At 45.3% G+C, this 22304-nt stretch overlaps 1 protein-coding gene across 1 annotated transcript in view; it reads right to left on the bottom strand.

Moving 5' to 3' along the window:
• The window catches only part of ITGBL1 (integrin subunit beta like 1), an 829798-nt gene that overhangs the window by 43871 nt on the left and 763623 nt on the right, over nt 1-22304 (bottom strand). Inside the window, exon 10 of the mRNA XM_069757981.1 lies at nt 560-673. Within this exon, the coding sequence (XP_069614082.1) occupies nt 560-673 (114 nt within the window). The remainder of the gene's footprint in view (nt 1-559; nt 674-22304) is intronic.

Below are 22304 nucleotides of genomic sequence, written 5' to 3'. Positions count from 1 at the left end.
ATTCATATTTTTTGAAAAAAGGCAAAGAAAGCAAAAATTCTGCTGGAGTATGTAAACTTATGAACACAACTGTATATTGCTACGATTATGGCAAAAACAGCAAAGAGTTATTTGCATTGTAAGTCTTGGCCTCATTTTCTGTAAAGATGTTGTAAACTGATGAGAAGAAATGAAGACTATTCTACAATTATTGTTTGGAAATGTTCCATCCAATGGGATATGTACTGAATAATCACTATGGCTTATAACCATCAATTGACTGCATTGTTAGATTATTATTATTGCCACCTTAATCTTCATGCTGCGAGTCAGAAAACAAGCCATAATTTTGTAGTCTTTGATGGCAATATTCGCACTTTTCTGATGGATCTGTCTAAATATTCTGCATACTCATATTTTATTCCATCAAAGTAGTAAAAAGAAAGCAGGGAAGTGTTTGGGTCTGGAGAAAAAAAGACTCATAAGCAGAATACTATGTGCTGGTAGGGTTACCAACTCAACAACGTGAGGATCAGTCTTTCTTGACAAGAATTGTGATTGCATTTAGAATTGTGTTTACCTGTGCAAATAAGGCCGTCGTGTTTGTCGCAGTCCCTGTCATCACATTCACAGAATTCTCCTGAAACATACCAGTCCTGTGGTGAACAGATGCACTTTCCACAGTGGCAGGAACCTGGAAATATAAATGGCCATCATTTGCAGCAACAGACATACTGGACAGAATAAGATGATGTGTGTTAAGTGGTACAGGGTAGAATTTTCCATTTACTGAGTGTAGTTTCAATATAATAAAGAAGATTATAGTATTATTTTATTGCAAGTTTAATTGAAAATGACATACTACTTTTAAAATAAAACATGGTAGATTTTGCATTAAGAAATTAAGATATTGCTTGATGTATTTCTTTTCCTAATCTTACTTTTGGTGTGGCAATGAAAAGATTTTTTTTAATGCTTGCTCTGGGGTTGCCATTGCAACCTTGGCAAACCTACTCTACTCTGGCCAGGGTCAGACAAGCGTATAAATCGCACAAGTGCTATCTGATTTTTCATCAGATACCACTGGGACCAATGTCATTCAATGGGGCCATGCTCATGACCGATTTTGTTCACTGACAGAATCTGTCCATGAAAAAAAAATGCTGTATGTGTCCTTCCTTACCTGTTCTCCTGGCTCAATATATCCAAAGATAAATGGCGCAAGATTACCTTCTTTCAAAAATCTGATTTCATGATATTCTGCCGGGAGATGTCTATTCTATGTGTGGACAACTAGCAGACATGATGGGTAATGCAGCCTGTCAATGGTTTTTCTAAAAAAATTGGACAATATTGATTGCATTTACAGTACATCATCAGAATTTGGACTTACCAAAAATGTATTTAAAGTTAAAGCGGTTGTCCTAAATGTTTAGCCCTGATAAAATAAAAAAAACTATATTCACCTCCCGTGCTAGCGCCGTTGCAGCCGCGTCAGCACTCGCGGTCCCAGGGCTTTTGTGTGGTTACTGTGATACGTGAAGAGCAAGTCCAGGCTGCAACTGCACTGTCACCTCCTCTTTATGTTCAATTCGACAGGAGGTGCTGATTGGACACCAGGGTCACGTGTCACAACAACAGCACAGCAGCCCTGGGGTGAGCAAGTTGCCGATACGGTGCCAGCATGGGAGGTGAATATAAGCCTTCTTTCAGCCAAGCATGTGTAGGGTTTGAGAAGAAGTTGTCCAAGTAGTGGACAACATGTTTAAGTATATGACTTCTTTCTGCTGGATTCTGTTCTGCCTTTAAAGTAGCTCAAAAACCTGCATTAAAGACTATGCTAGTTTCCAATGCTTATGTATAATTATAATAAAGTGTACTTTTTAATGTGCTTTAGAAACCTAAAAACAAATCTGGTATTTTCTGCAAAACATTAAATATCTAGTATGATAGACATTGCAAACAAGCAAGGTGGAGAATTAGCATCAGGAACATGAAAATGGTGATAAAAGGAATCTGTAAGTAGGTTTTTGCTACGTTATCTGAGAGCATCAAGATATAGGCAAAAAGACTCTGAATCCAATGATGTATCACTGAATTTATTGGATGCACCAGTTCAGGCACAATCAGAGCTTTTAGATTTAGCAATCCAGCAGAGCTGAGAAAGCTGGCCCTTCCCACACCATGTTCTCTGTGTACTCTGTCTATAGAGAGAGGGCTGGTTATCAGAGGAAGGGGCGGAGTTGGACTTGCAAATGCATGCCAGGTAGAAACAGCAATGATAATCACCAGGTACAAAAAACTTCAGTCTAAATAAACAACAGTACACATCTTATAGAATCATAGAATGTTAGAGTTGACTCTAGGGTCATTGTATCCAACCTACTGCTCAATGCAGAATTCACTAAACCATCAAAGACAGATTTCTGTCCAGCCTTTGTTTGAAGACTTCCATTGAAGAAAGAACTCACCACCTGTCATGGCAGCTTGTTCCACTCATTGATCACCCTCACTGTCATGATCCAGACTGGGTTTTAAGTACTGTCTTCCCTTTTCCTGGTCTGATCATGTTAGTGGTTAACTTTTCTCAGCCTCAGTCTGGTCTCAGGTTTGCTATTTATCTCTGCTGCATCCTGAAGGTCGTGTCAGTTATAGCTTCTGCCTACGGTGTGAGTAGCTGACTCTAGCTATATCCTGATTTGTCCTGCTGTGATTCTGGACTGTTCCCGTGTCTGTTCATTCCCCTTCCCCCATTCCGACTCAGTGTTTTCTCTTTGTGTTTTGACTCTCTCGTACTTGACTTGGCTGTGTCTCTGACCTGTCTCTGTCTTTTACTCCTGATACTTCTACTTCCATCTGGTATTGACTCTCTGGCGTTGCTCTGACTCTGAGTTGATTTTCCCCTTTGTACTACGTTACTCTCCTGGTTTTGATGTGGCTTGTTTGACTACCCTGTTGCTACCTGGTGGTGGCCTCGCTGCAACGCTGCAGGTCTGCTCTGGCAAGTGTTGCAGTCTTCTCTCCAGTCTGCTGCCATCTAGTGGAGCGTGCATCTACCTGCATAGCTGTGTCGTGACATTATAACTGACCACTGACAGCTTTTTGTTTTCTCTTTCTTATGCTCCTTATTGGACACTTCATGGTTGTATACCTGGACGATATCCTTGTTTTCTCTCCTGACAAGGAATCCCATATTGCCCATTTACATGCTGTTCTTCATAGGTTATGGGGAAATTCTCTGTTTGCTAAACCCAAGAAATGGTCGATTTGTGTCCAGTAGCTTTCCTTTCTGGGGTTCATCCTTTCTGCCAATGGTTTTCGGATGGATCCCGGAAAGGTACAGGCCATTGTTGATTGGGTACAATCCAGAGACCTCAAGGGTCTGCAGTGTTTTCTGGGTTTCGCCAATTATTATCGAATAATTCATCAAGAGGTTTGCTCAGGTGGTCAAGTCAATCACCGATCTCACTCACAAGGGGGCTGATATCAAAGTCTGGTCACCCCTGGCGGTTGAAGCATTTACTATATTAAAGAAGTGTTTTATGTCTCCTACTGTATTGGCTCAGCCCGATCGTCAGAACCATTCACTGTAGAGGTGGACGTATCGGAGGTGGGAGTGGGGGTGGTGTTGTCTCAGGGACCTGCTACTTTGACCAATTTAAGACCATGTGCCTTTTTCTCCATGAAGTTTTCTTCTTTGGAGAGGAATTATGATGTTGGTAACCGGAAGTTATTGGCCATAAAATTAGCTTTTGAAGAATGGAGGCACTTTTTGGAGGGGGCGATTCATTGGATCACGGTGATTACGGACCATAAGCACCTGTCCTACATTGAGTCTGCCAAGCGGTTAACTCCTAGACAGGCGAGGTGGTCACATTTTTTTCTCGTTTTCATTTCATTGAAATTGTCAAGTTGCCTTCCGCTTATGCCTATGTCCATCACTTCAAATCCCCAAAGTGTTCCATAGTCCCTTTTTAAGTCATTTGTACCTTCTTCTGCTGTGTCTCCATCCCCTCCGCCTCCTGTCTCTGTGGATGGTCAGACTGAGTATGAAGTGGAACGGATTGTGGATTCATGCAAGGTCCGCAGTGCACTTCAGTATTAGGTCCATTAGAGGGGTTACGGTCCTGAGGATCGATCGTGGGTCCCGGCGTGATCTGTCCATGCTGATCGATTGGTTCGGGCATTTCATGCACGTTATCCAGGGAGACCTGGGGTCCAGTGGCCCCCCTTGAGAGGAGGGTACTGTCGTGATCCAGACCTGGTTTTGAGTCCTGTCTTCCCTTTTCCCAGTCTGATCATGTCAGGGATTAACTTTTCTCAGCCTCAGTCTGGTCTCAGGTTTGCTATTTATCTCCACTGCATCCTGCAGGCGGTGTCAGTTATAGCTTCTACCTACGGCGTGAGTACCTGTGTCTGGTTATAGCCTAATTTGTCCTGCTGTGATTCCTGACTGTTCCCGTGTCTGTTCATTCCCCTTCCCCTTCCCCTGTTCCAACTCAGTGTTTTCCCTTTGTGTTTTGACTCTCTGGTTCTTGACTCGGCTTTGTCTCATACCTGTCACTGTCTTTGCTCCTGGTACTTCTGCTTCCATCTGGTATTGAGCCTCCGGCGCATCACTGACTCTGAGTTGATTTTCCCCTTTGTACTACATTACTCTCCTGGTTTTGATGCGACTTGTTTGACTACCCTGTTGCCACCTGGTGGTGGCCTCGCTGCAGCGCTGCAGGTCTGCTCTGGCAAGTGTTGCAGTCTTCCCTCCACTCTACTGGCATCTAGTGGAGCGTGCATCTACCTGCATAGCTGCGGCGTGACACTCACTGTCAAAAAGTTTTTTCTAATATTTAATTTGCATTTTCTCCATTTTAGTTTCATTCCATTGCTTCTCATATTTCCATGTGCAAATGAGAATAAGGATGATCCCACTACACTGTCACATCCCTTCAAATATTTATCGAACACTATTAATTCTGCCCTGGCCTTCTTTTTTCCAAGCTAAACATTACCAGATACTTTAACCATTCCTCCTAGGACATAGTTTGCAGTCCGCTCACCATCCTGGTAGCTCTTCTCTGAACTTGCTCCAGTTATTCAGTGTCTTATTTTAATGTGGTGCCCAGTAGTGGACACAGTATTCCAAATGAGGTCTCACCGAGCAGCAGTAGAGGGGGATACATACTTCAGAGTCTATGCTTCTCTTAATACATCCCAGAATGGTGTTTGACTTTCTTGCTGCTGCACACTGTTGAACTCATGTGCAGTTGGTGATCTATTAGTATGCCCAAGTCTTTTTCACATGTGCTGTTGCTTAGTTCTATTCCTCCAATTCAACTGGAGCAGGGGATCTAAATTCATTTAACCCCTTAATGACCGCCAATACGTCTTTTAACTGACCTGAGATATAAGAGCATAGCCTCCCCATACAGGTGACAATCCAGCAGCTGTCGGCTGTACACTATAGCTGACAACTTGCTGTATCAGCCAAGATCAGTGTTTGCACCTCCCAAATCTGTTTAACCCCTTAGATGCTGCTGTCAATAGTAACTACATCATTATAAATGGTTAACAGAGAGTGAGGGTTTCCTCTTTATCCAAACTGGTGCCCACAGATCATGATTTTGTGGTCCTGATGTTTGCGATGGCAATTCACGACCAATAGCGGCCTTAGAGTCTGACGGCTGTAGTAACCTGCTCAGAAGTTTGCGTCATTTAGGTGGTAAAAATACACATTTTCATTTCTGTCATGTCACTTTGCATTAATTCCTGTAAAGCACCTGAAGGGTTAATAAACTATCTGACTGCAGTTTTCAATATGTCTAGGGGTGCTGTTTTTAAAATGGTATCATGTTTGGGTGTTTCACCATATATGGAACCCCTAAAGTCACTTCAAACATGGATAGGTCCTTAAAAAAATTAATTTTGTAAATTTCCTTGAAAAAAATGAAAAATTGCTGCTACATTTTTAAACCTCCTAAAATGCTAAGGAAATAAAATAACATTTTACAAATGATGCTGATGTAAAGCAGACACGAGGGAAATGTTATTTATTAATGGTTTGCTGTTGTATGACTATCTGGATTAAAGGGATAATCATTCAAATTTAGAAAATTGCCATTTTTTTAACATTTTTCTCAAATTTTTGATATTTTTTATAAATAAACACAAAACATATTGACCTAAATTTACCATTATCATAAAGTACAATGTGTCACGAAAAAACAGTTTCAAAATCACTGGGATTTGGTGAAGCGTTGCAGAGTTATTACCACATAAAGTGACACTGGTCAGATTTCAAAAATTTGGCTCTGTCACTAAGGGGTTAAAGTAGCGAAGTATACCATCACCATCTCTCTGTTTATAGATAGTGTGGATTATTTTATTCCTTTGATAGCAAGATAAATCGATGTTACATTTGCTTTTTCAGAGAACACAGATCCAAAACAGGAATTTAAATGTTTGGCTTTCTGAACATCATTTTTGACCACTTCACATTTTCAGCCTGTAAATATCCCATAGCATCTTTGACTTTTCTTTTGCTTTTACATATGCCTCAAATGCTTTTTTATCGCTTCTGGTCTCCCTTGCAAGCCTCAATTCATTACTAACTTTAGCTTTTCTAATGCTTGCCCTGCATTCCCTGCAGACAGTAATATATTTTTTTCTTTAGATAGGCTGCCTCTTTCCATTTCATATGCATTTCTTTTTACCTTTTTAGCCACTGTTTAAGTTCTGTGTTCATCATCCTGGTCTCTTTAACTGCTTCAGTATGTAAAGATGGCCTATGGTAAACACCTTCAGTAGTGTCCTTTCTGTTCTTCTCACCTTATATTCTTACCCAAACAGTTTCTACAGAGCTACCATTTTGTGAAGCTTGGATCTCTGTGGAGAGATACGATTTACTAACATACAATGCAACACCTCCTACCCTCTAGTTAATCTAATTTATTATAAATAAGTTGTTGCCTTTAGGGTTTGTATTCCAATAATGTGTATCATCCCAATACGTTTCAGCGATGCCTATGACATTATATCTCTCTACCTGTGTTAGCAGCTCCAATTCCCCTTGTTTGTTTCTCATGCTCTGTACATTTGTATAGACACATTTTTAGCTTGTAGTCAGTTTCTCTTGCTCCTCTATTTTCATTCACAATTTGTTGTCTTTGTTCTTTATTTTCACTTCTAATACCAGAGTTCTGAACAGAATTAATTAGCTGCATAGACGAAAAATGGGGAAAGATTCAGGTACAACAATCCAGGGATAAAATGGAGGAACTCCGGCTAATTTCCAGCTACACATTCTCAGCGTGGTAAGCTCATTCTTCCATCTCCTCTCCCTGCATCTCACCAATTAGCTGAATACATTTAAATGGTCATATACAGCTCTGGCAAAAATTAAGAGACCACCATATCAAAACCCTGTCATGGGCAGCCCAATCTCCAGACCTGAACCCCTTTGAAAACCTCTAGAATGTAATCAAGAGGATGATGGATAGTCACAAGCCATCAAACAAAGAAGAACTGCTTAAATTTTTGCGCCAGAAGCAGTTTGAAAGACTGGTGGAAAGCATGCCAAGACGCATGAAAGCTCTGATTTAAAATCATGGTTATTCCACAAAATATTGATTTCTGAACTCTTCCTGAGTTAAAACATTGGTATTGTTGTTTCTAAATGATTATGAACTTGATTTATTTGCATTATTTGAAGTCTGAAAGCACTGTTTTTTTATTGTGACCATTTCTTCTTTTCAGAAAAGAATACCAAATGTATTTCTTAGAAATTCAGAGACATGTTGTCAGAAGTTTATAGACTAAACAAAAACATTTTACTCAAAAATATACTGTACCTATAAAGAGAAAAATCAGACAAACTGAACATTTTTTAGTGGTCTCTTAATTTTTGCAAGAACTGTTTATTATCTGTAGAATGTAAGCCCGCAAGGGCAGGGTCCTCGCCCCTCTGTATCAGTCCGTCATTGTTAGTTTGTTTACTGTATGTGATATTTGTAACTTGTATGTAACCCCTTCTCATGTACAGCACCATGGAATCAATGGTGCTATATAAATAAATAATAATAATAATAAAAATAATAATAATAATTATTCCTTCTCTGCACTTCCTTTTAGGCTATATTTCCTGGTGGATGTATACTTAGGGGTTCCAGCTTTTTATCTTAGGGGTTTACCTTATGATGTCTATTATACAGTAAGTAGGATTATGTGGTGTCCATTATACAGTTTGGAAGACTACATGGTGCCCATAATACTTTATGGAGGGTAATGTGGTGCCCATAATACTGTATGGAGGACTATGTAATGCCCATAATACTATATGGAGGACTATGTGGTGCCCATAATACTGTATGGAGGACTTTACTGTCCGGTCTAAAATGAAAAGTCTGACTGCAGACTTTTGAATTCCCCCAAGGTACGCACTGTGCACTGAAAGGATTCGCATTTTTCTGAGATATTGTAGAATTTACAATAGATATCACTCAGGTAATGTAAGAAGTGAAATCTTTGGCTTTGTACCATACCTATATTTCTCTGACGTATCTGTGCATCATGGATCGTGTTATGTGTTAAAGGGGCCCACTGAGACTCTATTGCCTGGGGCCCATGAAAACTTGGAGCCAGCCGGAGCTGCAGCCGTTATGCACGGTACATCTACTTGTCCACTGTAGCCAATCATTGACCTTAATGGTGATGCCTTATGCATCACATAAGCCAGTGATTAGCTGCAGTGATTGAGTGATAGTATGGATGTATGTGGCAACCTTTTTTGCAGCAAAGTAAACAAAGAAAAACACACACACTGTAACTAAACATTCTGTTCACCTGTTTTCTTCCTCTGCATTAACAGATTTTTTTCTGTCTGAATCCCTTAAGACAGTATGAGCAAGAGTTCTGAGGAAGTGCTGCAGAGGCTGTTGCTCCTGCAAGGTAAAAGCCATAACATGGAGCAGTCTTCAGTGGAGGTTATTATCACCTTTCCTGTGACCTCCACAACTATCGATGTTATCAGCACTAGGGTTGAGCGATTTTTACTTTTTTAGGATCGAGTCGGGTGAAATCGGCCGATTATTTCGAAAAGTCAGGGGCCGACCGAAACACGAAACCCAATGTTAGGGCTAGCGGAACGCACCAATTAATAAGACAGATAGAGTATGGTGCGTTCGCAGCCCAGGGTCCACCGTGCAGAGATGGAACCTGCTGCCAAGTAATGACGGACTATATGGCGGTACAAAGTGAATACACACACGGGTTAACCTCACCCTGTGTGAAGGAAGCGAACCCTGTTGCATCACAGGGCCGCGGTACCGCACCAAGAGCGCAAGCAAGGAGTCTCAGAACTCAATCCCAAGACACAGGATTTGAGTACATAGACCTCATGCGCTCGACACCGCTACTGGGGTGTCAGAGTGACAGCAATAGAAGCACGAGAGTGCATGCAGTGCCGCACTGGCGAATGCCACTAACCACCCAGGCTTGGGTCAGGAAAGCGCTGTGAAAGCACACGGCGCCGCACTGGCGGTCACAGCAATAAGACACTGTATTGTATGTTTACGTGCTGATGGCTAAGTCGGGCGCTAGATAGCAATCCTTCATTTGCGACCAGTCAACAACACTAGGAATGGGAATGATTTAGGAGCTTTCATCCATCGACATACATCCATCAACACACACACATTATCAAGTCTATACTAGTGCATGGCTGTGCGGTCATGTGCAGCTTATATAGTTGCAACACGTTCAGGACCTTCCAATAAAGGACCAATGGGAAGCTGCTACCGAAGTTTTGCCCTTTCAGGACCTTCCTGGAGGACCAATGGGATGTGCTGCAGTACCTAAGCATGTGACCCTCGATCTCCAACGGGAGATCTTTCCCTGGGCATGCTCAGAAAGAGACTTAGCCCCAAAAGCATCTGCTCGCCGCTGCCCAACACTAACTTCAATGGCAGAAGCAGGAAAAGCAGCAGTAACTCTTTGTACAGAGTGAGACTGAGCAAGATGCTGGGACCGACGTCTCCCCTGAGCAGACTCCACTGCGGCAGGAGAAGAATGGGAGACCGCAGCGGAGATGGCTCGAGATTCCCCTTGTGCAGAAGCGGGAACTCGACACCTAACATTACCCCCCTCCTAGGACCCCCCCTCCTTGGACCTCGCTATGCTCGAAGGCAGCAATGAGCTGTGGAGCCCGAATGTTTTCAGCAGGCTCCCAGGACCTGTCCTCTGGGCCATAACCCTTCCAATCCACCAGATAGTACTTTTTGCCACGTACCACCTTGCACCCCAAAATAGCATTCACCTCGTAATCGTCCGTAGACGAACCCGATGTCCCGGCAGATGACTCGGAAAACCGGGACATGTATACGGGTTTCAAGAGGGACACATGAAATGTGTTGGTGATACCCAAGCATGGAGGAAGGGCCAGACAGTAGACCACAGGGTTAACCTGTTCAATGACCTTGAAGGGACCCAAGTAGCGAGGTGCAAACTTAGTGGACTCAACACGCAGCCTGATGTTACGGGCGGAGAGCCACACTAAGTCGCCAGGAGCAAAGGTCGGAGCGGGGCGCCGATGAGCATCGGCGGAGGACCTCATTCTCTCCTTGGAGGCCCGAATGGCATCCTGAGTGCGGTCCCAAATGTCCCATGCCTCCACAGCCCAGTCTGCCATCTGGAGTCAGCGGAAGACACAGGCATGGGCACAGGGACACGCGGATGCTGGCCGTAATTTAGGAGGAATAGAGTCTGACCGGTGGAGTCGGCTACGGCGTTGTTAAGCGCAAACTCTGCCCATGGTAGCAAGGATGCCCAGTCATCCTGCCTGGCAGAAACAAAATGTCGTAAATATGTGACCAAGGTCTGATTGGCTCTCTCTACCAACCCATTCGTCTCGGGATGATATGCCGAAGAGAGATTCAACTCAATACTGAGTAGACGACAAAGCTCTCTCCAGAATCGAGACGCAAACTGGGGACCCCGGTCACTAACAATTTTGTCTGGCATACCGTGTAGGCGAAAGATATGTTTAATGAACAAGACAGCCAAAGCCCGTGCACAAGGTAGCCGTGGAAGAGGCACCAAGTGCACCATTTTGGAAAAATGGTCGGTGATCACCCAGATAATGGTGCAGTTACGAGACTTGGGTAAGCCCACCACAAAGTCCATCCCGACCATCTCCCAGGGCCTGTCCGCCACCGGCAGAGGGTAAAGCAAACCAGCTGGCCATTGCCGAGGGGACTTGTTCTTGGCGCAAGAGACACATGCCCGAACATATTCTGCGACATCACGAGCCATATGCGGCCACCAGTATGTCCTCGCCAGTAACTCAGATGTCCTTTTGGAACCAAAATGTCCACCCACCCTGGACGAGTGTGCCCAAGAGAGAACCTCCGGTCGCATACTAGATGGTACAAAAGTCTTGCCCAGAGGCACAGACTCTAGCGAAACCGGGGCCACAGTTCTCAAGCTCTCGGTGGGGACAATAAGCCGAGGCTCCTCTTCCTCCTCCGCAGATGACACAACGGAGCGAGAGAGAGCGTCGGCCCGAATGTTCTTCTCCCCATAAAGAAAATGGAGGGTGAAATGAAACCGGGAGAAGAATAAGGACCATCTGGCCTGGCGAGAATTCAACCACTGGGCTGTCTGCAGGTACACCAAATTTTTATGGTCTGTGAAGACTTGGAAGGGAAAACAATCTCCCTCCAAGAGATGTCTCCACTCCGAGAAAGCCAACTTGATGGCTAGCAACTCCCTGTCCCCGATGGAATAATTCCTCTCTGCTGGTGAGAAGGTCTTAGAAAAGAAGAAGCAAGGATGCTTCCAACCTTGAGCATCCTTTTGGAAGAGAACTGCTCCAGCAGCAACAGAAGAGGCATATACCTCCATGATAAATGGCTTATCAACATCGGGGCGATGTAGGATGGGAGCGCTAGCGAAGTGTGACTTTATGGAGTTAAAGGCCTTGGAGACCTCCTCAGACCACAATTTGGGATTTGCCCCCTTCTTGGTGAGGGCAAACAAGGGAGCTACCAAAGTTGAGAAGTGTGGAATGAACTGGCGATAATAATTAATGAACCCCATAAAGCACTGCACCGCTTTAAGAGAATGGGGTTCCTGCCAGTCCATCACAGCCTGTAGTTTGGCAGGATCCATAGCCAATCCCTGGGCAGAGATGATATAGCCTAGGAAAGTTAAGGACTCCTGCTCGAACATACACTTCTCCAACTTGGCATAGAGAGAGTTTGCCCGTAGGAGGTCGAAGACTTTGCAAACATCTCTCCGGTGGGAGTCAATATCTGGAGAGTAGATGAGAATATCATCCAGAGAGACTACGACCGAGGTGGAAAGCATATCCTGGAAGATGTCGTTCACAAAGTCTTGGAAAACGGCTGGGGCATTACAGAGCCCGAAGGGCATCACCAGATATTCATAGTGCCCATCCCTGGTGTTAAAAGCCGTCTTCCATTCGTCCCCCTCACGGATGCGAATCAGGTTGTAAGCACCCCGCAGATCTAATTTAGTAAATACCCTTGCTCCCCGAAGCCTATCGAAGAGCTCAGATATCAAGGGCAAAGGATACTTATTCTTAACGGTAATGGCGTTTAGACCCCTGTAGTCTATGCATGGACGCAATTCCCCATTCTTCTTCTGCACGAAGAAGAACCCTGCCCCAGCAGGTGACACTGACTTCCTAATGAATCCTCTTGCCAGATTTTCCTGGATGTACTGTGACATTGCCTCCATCTCCGGGAGAGATAACGGATAGACTCGACCCCGGGGAGGCTCAGCACCAGGCAAGAGATCAATAGGACAGTCATAGGGGCGATGGGGCAGAAGGGTCTCCGCCGCCTTTTTGGAGAACACGTCTGCATAAGACCAATACTGCTTGGGGAGAGAGGATAGATCTGCGGGTACCTCTGTAGTAGCAACCTGAACGCACTCCCTCTGACACCTACCCCCACAAGATTCGCCCCATCCCAGAATTCTGCCAGGAATGACGAGCAGAGATATTATCTCCTGATGAGATGGCGACATGGACAGAGTATAAGGGATGGTTTGGTGTGTTATCTGTGAGGGCAGTGTCGACCCATTCACCACTCGTACCGTTACTGGTTGAGCTAGCATAATCAGGGGTATTGCGTGACTTTGAGCGAAGGCAGAAGACATAAAATTGCCCTCTGCCCCAGAATCCACGCAGAGGTCTACCGAGTGGGAGAATGAGCCTATAATAATTGTCCCCTTAAAGGACAATTTGGAGGCAAACGTCGCCATGTCTAGTGTACCTCCACCTACTACCACTAGACGCTGACGTTTCCTCGACCGCTGAGGACATCTGGTGGCTAGATGTCCTGACTGCTGGCAAACATGACAGGCTTTGAGTGCACAAGCGGTCTGGGGCTTAGACCCCGCTCGTGACACTTCCATGGCCTCATGTGACTCAGGAACCAGGACCGGAGATTCCAGAGGTCTAGCGAAGGTAGGAGCCAGCCGAAACCTCTGCCTACACTGGGCTCGCTCTAACCTCCACTCAATAAAACGGAGGTCAATTCGAGCAGAGACAGTTATTAACTCCTCCAGTGTGGCAGGAATCTCCCTAGTGGCCAGAGCGTCCTTAACGTGATCAGCCAGGCCCCTCCAAAATATGGGGATAAGGGTTTTATCCGACCACTCCAGCTCAGAAGCTAAAGTGCGGAATTGGATGGCAAAATGACTGAACAAGGACTCACCCTGAGTTAATGCCAGCAGTTGGAGCACAGTATCATGGGTGACTTGAGGTCCTAAAAAGACCTGTTTCAGAGTGCTCAGGAACAGCGGAGCACTCTGCACCACATGATCGCCACGCTCCCACAGCGGCGTAGCCCATTCCAACGCCCTGTCCGACAAGAGAGACACTATAAATCCCACCTTAGCTCGCTCTGTGGGAAAACGTGCAGCCAGGAGCTCGAGGTGAATAGAGCACTGACTCACAAATCCCCTACAAAATTTGCTATCACCAGAAAATTTTTCTGGCAGCGGGAGGCGAGATAATGTCGGAACAGGGGTGGCAATGGACAAGGTTGCTGCAGCCACGCTAGCAGCCTGTACAGCAACTGCGGTAACATCCACAGCTGAGGTTGAGCTCTCGAGAGCCGCCAACCTACCCTCCAGCTGCTGGATATACCGCAAGGATTGCTGTTTGTCCGTCATTACTAGCCAGACCCTGGCGCTAGTATAATGTTAGGGCTAGCGGAACGCACCAATTAATAAGACAGATAGAGTATGGTGCGTTCGCAGCCCGGGGTCCACCGTGCAGAGATGGAACCTGCTGCCAAGTAATGACGGACTATATGGTGGCACAAAGTGAATACACACACGGGTTAACCTCACCCTGTGTGAAGGAAGCGAACCCTGTTGCATCACAGGGCCGCGGTACCGCACCAAGAGCGCAAGCAAGGAGTCTCAGAACTCAATCCCAAGACACAGGATTTGAGTACATAGACCTCATGCGCTTGACACCGCTACTGGGTAGGGTTGAGCGAAACGGGTCGTTCATTTTCAAAAGTCGCCGACTTTTGGCAAAGTCGGGTTTCATGAAACCTGATCCGACCCCTGTGCGGGGTCGGCCATGCGGTACGCGACTTTCGCGCCAAAGTCGCGTTTCAATGACGCGAAAAGCGCCATTTCTCAGCCAATGAAGGTAAACGCAGAGTGTGGGCAGCGTGATGACATAGGTCCTGGTCCCCACCATCTTAGAGAAGGGCATTGCAGTGATTGGCTTGCTGTCTGCGGCGTCACAGGGGCTATAAAGGGGAGTTCCCGCCGACCGCCATGTTACTGCTGCTGATCTGAGCTTAGGGAGAGGTTGCTGCCGCTTTGTCAGAAGCAGGGATAGCGTTAGGCAGGGTCCATTAACCACCAAACCGCTTGTGCTGTAGCGATTTCCACTGCCCAACACCACCTTCGGTGTGCAGGGACAGTGGAAGCTACATTTTTTTTTTTTCCCCCTCAGCGCTGTAGCTCATTGGGCTGCCCTAGAAGGCTCCCTGATAGCTGCATTGCTGTGTGTACGCCGCTGTGCAAACCAACTGCTTTTTTCAAAGCACAAATCCTCTTGTTCCTTCCTTTCTGCACAGCTATCTTTTTTGTTTGTACACACTTTTTATTTAATTTGTGCATCAGTCCACTCCTTATTGCTGCCTGCCATACCTGGCTGAGATTACTGCAGGGAAATAGTAATTGAAGGACACTCCCTGTTTTTTTTTTTTTTTTTGTGGGAGATTAAGATTGACATTTCTGCTAGAGTGCCATCCCTGTCTGTGTCATCTCTCACTCAGTGGGCCATAGAAAGCCTATTTATTTTTTTGCTTGATTTGGGTTATAAAATCTACCTGAAAAAATCACTACATCAATCAGTGGGAGAAAAATATTGGCCTCAGGGCTTGTGTGCCACTCTTGACTCCTGTGTGCATCATCACTCACTCAGTGGGCCATAGAAAGCCTATTTATTTTTTTGCTTGATTTTGGTTCTAAAATCTACCTGAAAAAATCACTACATCAATCAGTGGGAGAAAAATATTGGCCTCAGGGCTTGTGTGCCACTCCTGACTCCTGTGTGCATCATCACTCACTCAGTGGGCCATAGAAAGCCCTTTTTTTTTTTTTTTGCTTTATTTGGGTTCTAAATTCTACCTGAAAAAATCAATAAATCAATCAGTGGGAGATTAATATTGGCCTTTGGGCTTGTGTGCCAGTCCTAAGCGTGCCATCTCTCTCTCTCAGATAGTGGGCCATAGAAAGCCTATTTTTTTTTTTTATTGGGTTTATAAATTTTCCCTGGAACCAAAAAAAAAAAAGTGGGAGATTAATATTGGCCTCTGGGCTTGTGTGCCAGTCCTGAGCGTGCCATCTCTCTCACAAATAGTGGGCCATAGAAAGCCTATTTATTTTTTTGCTTGATTTGGGATCTAAAATGTACCTGAAAAAATCACTTCATCAATCAGTGGGAGAAAAATATTGGCCTCAGGGCTTGTGTGCCACTCCTGACTCCTGTGTGCATCATCACTCACTCAGTGGGCCATAGAAAGCCCATTTTTTTTTTTTTTTGCTTTATTTGGGTTCTAAATTCTACCTGAAAAAATCAATAAATCAATCAGTGGGAGATTAATATTGGCCTTTGGGCTTGTGTGCCAGTCCTAAGCGTGCCATCTCTCTCTCTCAGATAGTGGGCCATAGAAAGCCTATTTATTTATTTATTTTTTTATTGGGTTTATAAATTTTCCCTGGAAAAAAAAAAAAAAAGTGGGAGATTAATATTGGCCTCTGGGCTTGTGTGCCAGTCCTGAGCGTGCCATCTCTCTCACAAATAGTGGGCCATAGAAAGCCTATTTATTTATTTTTTTTTGGTTTTATAAATTCTCCCTTAAAAAAAAAAGGGAGATTAATATTGGCCTTTGGGCTTGTGTGCCAGTCCTAAGCGTGCCATCTCTCTGTGTCTCTCAGATAGTGGGCCATAGAAAGCCTATTTATTATTTTTTTTATTGGGTTTATAAATTTTCCCTGGAACAAAAAAAAAAAGTGGGAGATAAATATTGGCCTCTGGGCTTGTGTGCCACTCCTGACTCCTGTGTGCGTCATCTCTCACTCAGTGGGCCATAGAAAGCCTTTTTTTGTTTTATTTGTTTTCTAAATTCTCCCTGAAAAAATCATTTTATTTTATTTGGTTTCTAAATTCTTCCTGAAAAAATCATTTTATTCTATTATTTTTTTTTCCTAAAGTCTCCCTGAAAAAAAAAAAAAAAACAAATCAGTGGGAGATTAATATTGCCCTTTCTGCTTGTGTGCCAGTCTTGACTCTTGGGTGTGCCATCTCTCTCTCTCTCTCCAATTGTGGGCCATAGAAAGCCTATTATTTTTTTAGCTTGATTTGGGTTCCAAAATCTACCTGAAAAAATCACTACATCAATCAGTGGGAGATAAATATTGGCCTCTGGGCTTGTGTGCCACTCCTGACTCCTGTGTGCGTCATCTCTCACTCAGTGGGCCATAGAAAGCCTTTTTTTGTTTTATTTGTTTTCTAAATTCTCCCTGAAAAAATCATTTTATTTTCTTTGGTTTCTAAATTCTTCCTGAAAAAATCATTTTATTCTATTTTTTTTTTTTTCCTAAAGTCTCCCTGAAAAAAAAAAAAAACAAAAAACAAATCAGTGGGAGATTAATATTGCCCTTTCTGCTTGTGTGCCAGTCTTGACTCCTGAGTGTGCCATCTCTCTCTCTCTCTCTCTCCAATTGTGGGCCATAGAAAGCCTATTATTTTTTTTAGCTTGATTTGGGTTCCAAAATCTACCTGAAAAAATCACTACATCAATCAGTGGGAGATAAATATTGGCCTTTGGGCTTGTGTGCCACTCCTGACTCCTGTGTGCGTCATCTCTCACTCAGTGGGCCATAGAAAGGCTTTTTTTGTTTTATTTGTTTTCTAAATTCTCCCTGAAAAAATCATTTTATTTTATTTGGTTTCTAAATTCTTCCTGAAAAAATCATTTTATTCTATTTTTTTTTTTTCCTAAAGTCTCCCTTAAAAAAAAAAAAAAATCAAATCAGTGGGAGATTAATATTTACATTTGTGCTTCAGTGACAGTCCTGCGTGTGTGGCATCTCTCTCATTTGTTGCCACCAACAACAGAGTGTGTAACATTGTGCCTGATTTTCGTTGTGGTCTCACTCACCTGTAAAGGGGTAGCTAAATCATACTGAAGTTATAGCTCACCGTGTAATTTGTGTGACAGCAACAAATACCGTTAGTTTGTTTACGTTTTTAAAACAATGAGGAAGTATGGTGGAAGAGGTCGTGGCCGGGGGTGTTCATTGTCAGCTGGTAATGAGGGTAGTGGTAGTGGTGGAGCATCAGCTGGTCGTGGGAAAAAAAATATTGCACCTAAGTCTGGAGCTGTGGAGCCAGGTTCGTCGTCAGGCTACACAAGGCCTCGAACGCTCCCTTTTCTGGGAGTAGGAAAACCGCTTTTAAAGCTGGAGCAGCAAGAGCAAGTTTTGGCTTATCTTGCTGACTCAGCCTCTAGCTCTTTTGCCTCCTCTCGTGAAACTGGTAAATGTCAAAGCAGCGCGTCGTTAGTGGATGTTCACGGTCAGGGACAAGTCGCTTCCTTGTCCTCTTCAGCAAAAACAACAACAGAGAAGAATGCAGCAGGCGACACAACGGGTTACTCCATGGAGCTCTTTACACATACCATCCCTGGCTTAGAAAGTGAAGCAGTTAACAGTCCATGCCCATTACAAGTTGAATCTGACATGGAGTGCACTGATGCACAGCCACAGCCAGACTACTATGCTGGTCCTTTGACTCAGACCACAACATTGCCCTCGCAGGGTAATGATCAAGAATCAGACCCTGATGAGACTATGTTGCCCCATCACGAACGCTATACCACCGACCGACACGGTGACACAGACGAAGTTGCACACGAGCTACAAGAAGAGGTAATAGATGACCCAGTTCTTGACCCCGATTGGCAGCCATTGGGGGAACAGGGTGCAGGCGGCAGCAGTTCTGAAGCGGAGGAGGAGGGGCCGCAGCAGGCATCAACATCGCAACAGGTTCCATCTGCCGGGCCCGTATCTTGCCCAAAACGCGTGGCAAAGCCAAAACCTGTTGGAGGACAGCGTGGCCATCCGGTTAAAGCTCAGTCTGCAATGCCTGAAAAGGTATCCGATGCTAGAAAGAGTGCAGTCTGGCATTTTTTTAAACAACATCCAATTGATCAGCGCAAAGTCATCTGTCAAAAATGTTCAACTACCTTAAGCAGAGGACAGAATCTGAAAAGTCTCAATACAAGTTGCATGCATAGACATTTAACCACCATGCATTTGCAAGCCTGGACTAACTACCAAACGTCCCTTAAGGTTGTAGCACCCTCGGCCAATGAAGCTAGTCAGCAACGCAACATCCCTTCCGGCAGTGTAGGGCCACCATTTTCCGCACCACCTGCAGTATCTGTGCAGGTTTCTTTGCCAGGCCAAAGCAGTCAGGGTCAGGGAATCACCAGTTTCGTAGTAGGAAACACTGCATCTAGGGCACCGGCGGCAACAATACCATCTCCCACCGTCTCTCAGTCTGCCATGTCCACCGGCACCCCCGCTAGTTCCACGATCTCCAGCTCTCCAGTCCAGCTCACCCTACATGAGACTATGGTTAGAAAAAGGAAGTACTTAGCCTCGCATCCGCGTACACAGGGTTTGAACGAACACATAGCTAGACTAATCTCGTTAGAGATGATGCCCTACCGGTTAGTTGAAAGCGAAGCTTTCAAAGCCCTGATGGACTACGCTGTACCACGCTACGAGCTACCCAGTCGACACTTTTTTTCCAGAAAAGCCATCCCAGCCCTCCACCAGCATGTTAAAGAGTGCATCGTCCATGCACTCAGGCAATCTGTGAGCACAAAAGTGCACCTGACAACAGATGCATGGACCAGTAGGCATGGCCAGGGACGTTACGTGTCCATCACGGCACACTGGGTAAATGTGGTGGATGCAGGGTCCACAGGGGACAGCAAGTTTGGGACAGTTCTGCCTAGCCCACGGTCTAGGAAACAATTGGCTGTAGCCGTTCGCACCCCCTCCTCCTCCTCTTCGTCCTCCTGCAGAAGCGAGAGCTCGTCCACAGACCGCAGTCGCACAACCACTCCATCCGCAGCTGCCACTGTTGCACACCAGGTCTCCCATTATGGGGCAGCTACTGGCAAACGTCAGCAGGCTGTATTGGCTATGAAGTGTTTGGGCGACAACAGACACACCGCGGAAGTTCTGTCCGAGTTCTTGCAGAAAGAAACGCAGTCGTGGCTGGGCACTGTAGATCTTGAGGCAGGCAAGGTAGTGAGTGATAACAGAAGGAATTTCATGGCTGCCATCTCCCTTTCCCAACTGAAACACATTCCTTGCCTGGCTCACACCTTAAACCTGGTGGTGCAGTGCTTCCTGAAAAGTTATCCGGGGTTATCCGACCTGCTCCTCAAAGTGCGTGGACTTTGCTCACATATCCGCCGTTCGCCCGTACACTCCAGCCGTATGCAGACCTATCAGCGTTCTTTGAACCTTCCCCAGCATCGCCTAATCATAGACGTTGCAACAAGGTGGAACTCAACACTGCACATGCTTCAGAGACTGTGTGAACAGAGGCGGGCTGTTATGTTTTTGTGGGAGGATACACATACACGGGCAGGCAGTAGGATGGCAGACATGGAGTTGTCAGGTGTGCAGTGGTCGAAGATTCAAGACATGTGTCAAGTCCTTCAGTGTTTTGAGGAATGCACACGGCTGGTTAGTGCAGACAACGCCATAATAAGCATGAGCATCCCCCTAATGCGTCTGCTGATGCAAAGTTTGACGCACATAAAGGATCAGGCGTCTGCAGCTGAGGAAGAGGAAAGCCTTGATGACAGTCAGCCATTGTCTGGCCAGGGCAGTGTACAGGATGAGGTAGCGGGCGAAGAGGAGGAGGAGGACGAGGAGGATGATGGGGATGATTATATTTTTAATGAGGAAGCTTTTCCGGGGCCACTGGAAATTGGTGGCGCGGCAAGGCCGGGTTCTGGTTTTTTGAGGGACACAAGTGACGTGGATTTGCCTGAAACTGCCCCTCAACCAAGCACAACCGCAGATTTGAGAACTGGAACTTTGGCCCACATGGCGGATTATGCCTTACGTATCCTCAAAAGGGACACACGCATAACTAAAATGATGAATGATGACGATTACTGGTTGGCCTGCCTCCTTGATCCTCGCTATAAAGGCAAATTGCAAAATATAATGCCACATGAGAACTTGGAACTAATATTAGCAACCAAACAATCAACTCTTGTTGACCGTTTGCTTCTGGCATTCCCTGCACAGAGCGCCCGTGATCGTACTCACACGAGCTGCAGGGGCCAGCAGACCAGAGGAGTTAGAGGGGCAGAAATCAGAAGTGGCGTTGGCCAGAGGGGTTTTCTGACCAGGTTGTGGAGTGATTTTGCTATGACCGCAGACAGGACAGGTACTGCAGCATCAATTCAAAGTGACAGGAGACAACATTTGTCCAGTATGGTTACAAACTATTTTTCATCCCTTATCGATGTTCTCCCTCAACCGTCATTCCCATTTGATTACTAAGCATCAAAATTAGACACCTGGCCAGAATTGGCAGAATATGCATTGCAGGAGCTTGCTTGCCCGGCAGCTAGTGTCCTATCAGAAAGAGTATTCAGTGCTGCAGGTTCAATGCTAACAGAAAAAAGGACTCGTCTGGCTACCCAAAATGTAGATGATCTAACCTTCATTAAAATGAACCACAACTGGTTTTCGAAATCTTTTGCCCCACCTTGCCCGGCTGACACCTAGCTTTCCTATGAAAAGGTCTTGCCTGTGGACTATTCTGAATGCCTTTTCCAATCTCGTAATTTTCTGCACCTGATTGTCCAGCATACGACATGTTTACACCTCACTAAATGGCCAAACTCCCCACACGGGGCCGTGGTATCGACACTTGGCGACAGCACCCGTGAGAGTGCAGTTTGTCTGAAGAGGTGGGTGAGCCCGCTTTTGGTCGACGGCACTGCCACTCGGTCCCTCCTAGTACAATAAAGTGTCTCTGGCAGTGGTGGTGCGCACCCAACGTCAGACACACCGTTGTAATATGAGGGGCCCTGGGCCTGTACCGCCGGCCACAAGACAGTTCCCCCCCCCCAGCTCAAACAGTGCTCTACCACTTGCAAAATTATCTCACAGCTCCACCAATGTTTAGTCTATGCGGTGACATCCTTCAATGCCTGCCACTGACAATACCATTGTATTGACATTTTTGTTATGTTAGGCCTTCGATGCCTGTCTGTGGTCACTCCTTCCACTAGGCCTCCACTGACCACACCACTGCTGCCCGTGTACCCCTGGAACCAATTTAAAATTGCCTACAGCCAGCCCAATTTATTATGTTAGGGCTTCGAAGCCTGTCTGCGGTCCCTCCTTCCACTAGGCCTCCACTGACCACACCACTGCTGCCCGTGTACCCCTGGAACCAATTTAAAATTGCCTACAGCCATGTGTTATTATTTTAGGCCTTCGATGCCTGTCTGCGGTCACTCCTTCCACTAGGCCTCCACTGACCACACCACTGCTGCCCGTGTACCCCTGGAACCAATTTAAAATTGCCTACAGCCATGTGTTATTATTTTAGGCCTTCGATGCCTGTCTGCGGTCACTCCTTCCACTAGGCCTCCACTGACCACACCACTGCTGCCCGTGTACCCCTGGAACCAATTTAAAATTGCCTACAGCCATGTGTTATTATT

This window comes from Ranitomeya imitator, chromosome 3 (genome assembly GCF_032444005.1).
Source record: "Ranitomeya imitator isolate aRanImi1 chromosome 3, aRanImi1.pri, whole genome shotgun sequence".
NCBI lineage: Eukaryota > Metazoa > Chordata > Amphibia > Anura > Dendrobatidae > Ranitomeya > Ranitomeya imitator.
This window is presented reverse-complemented; position numbering and strand designations above follow the sequence as displayed.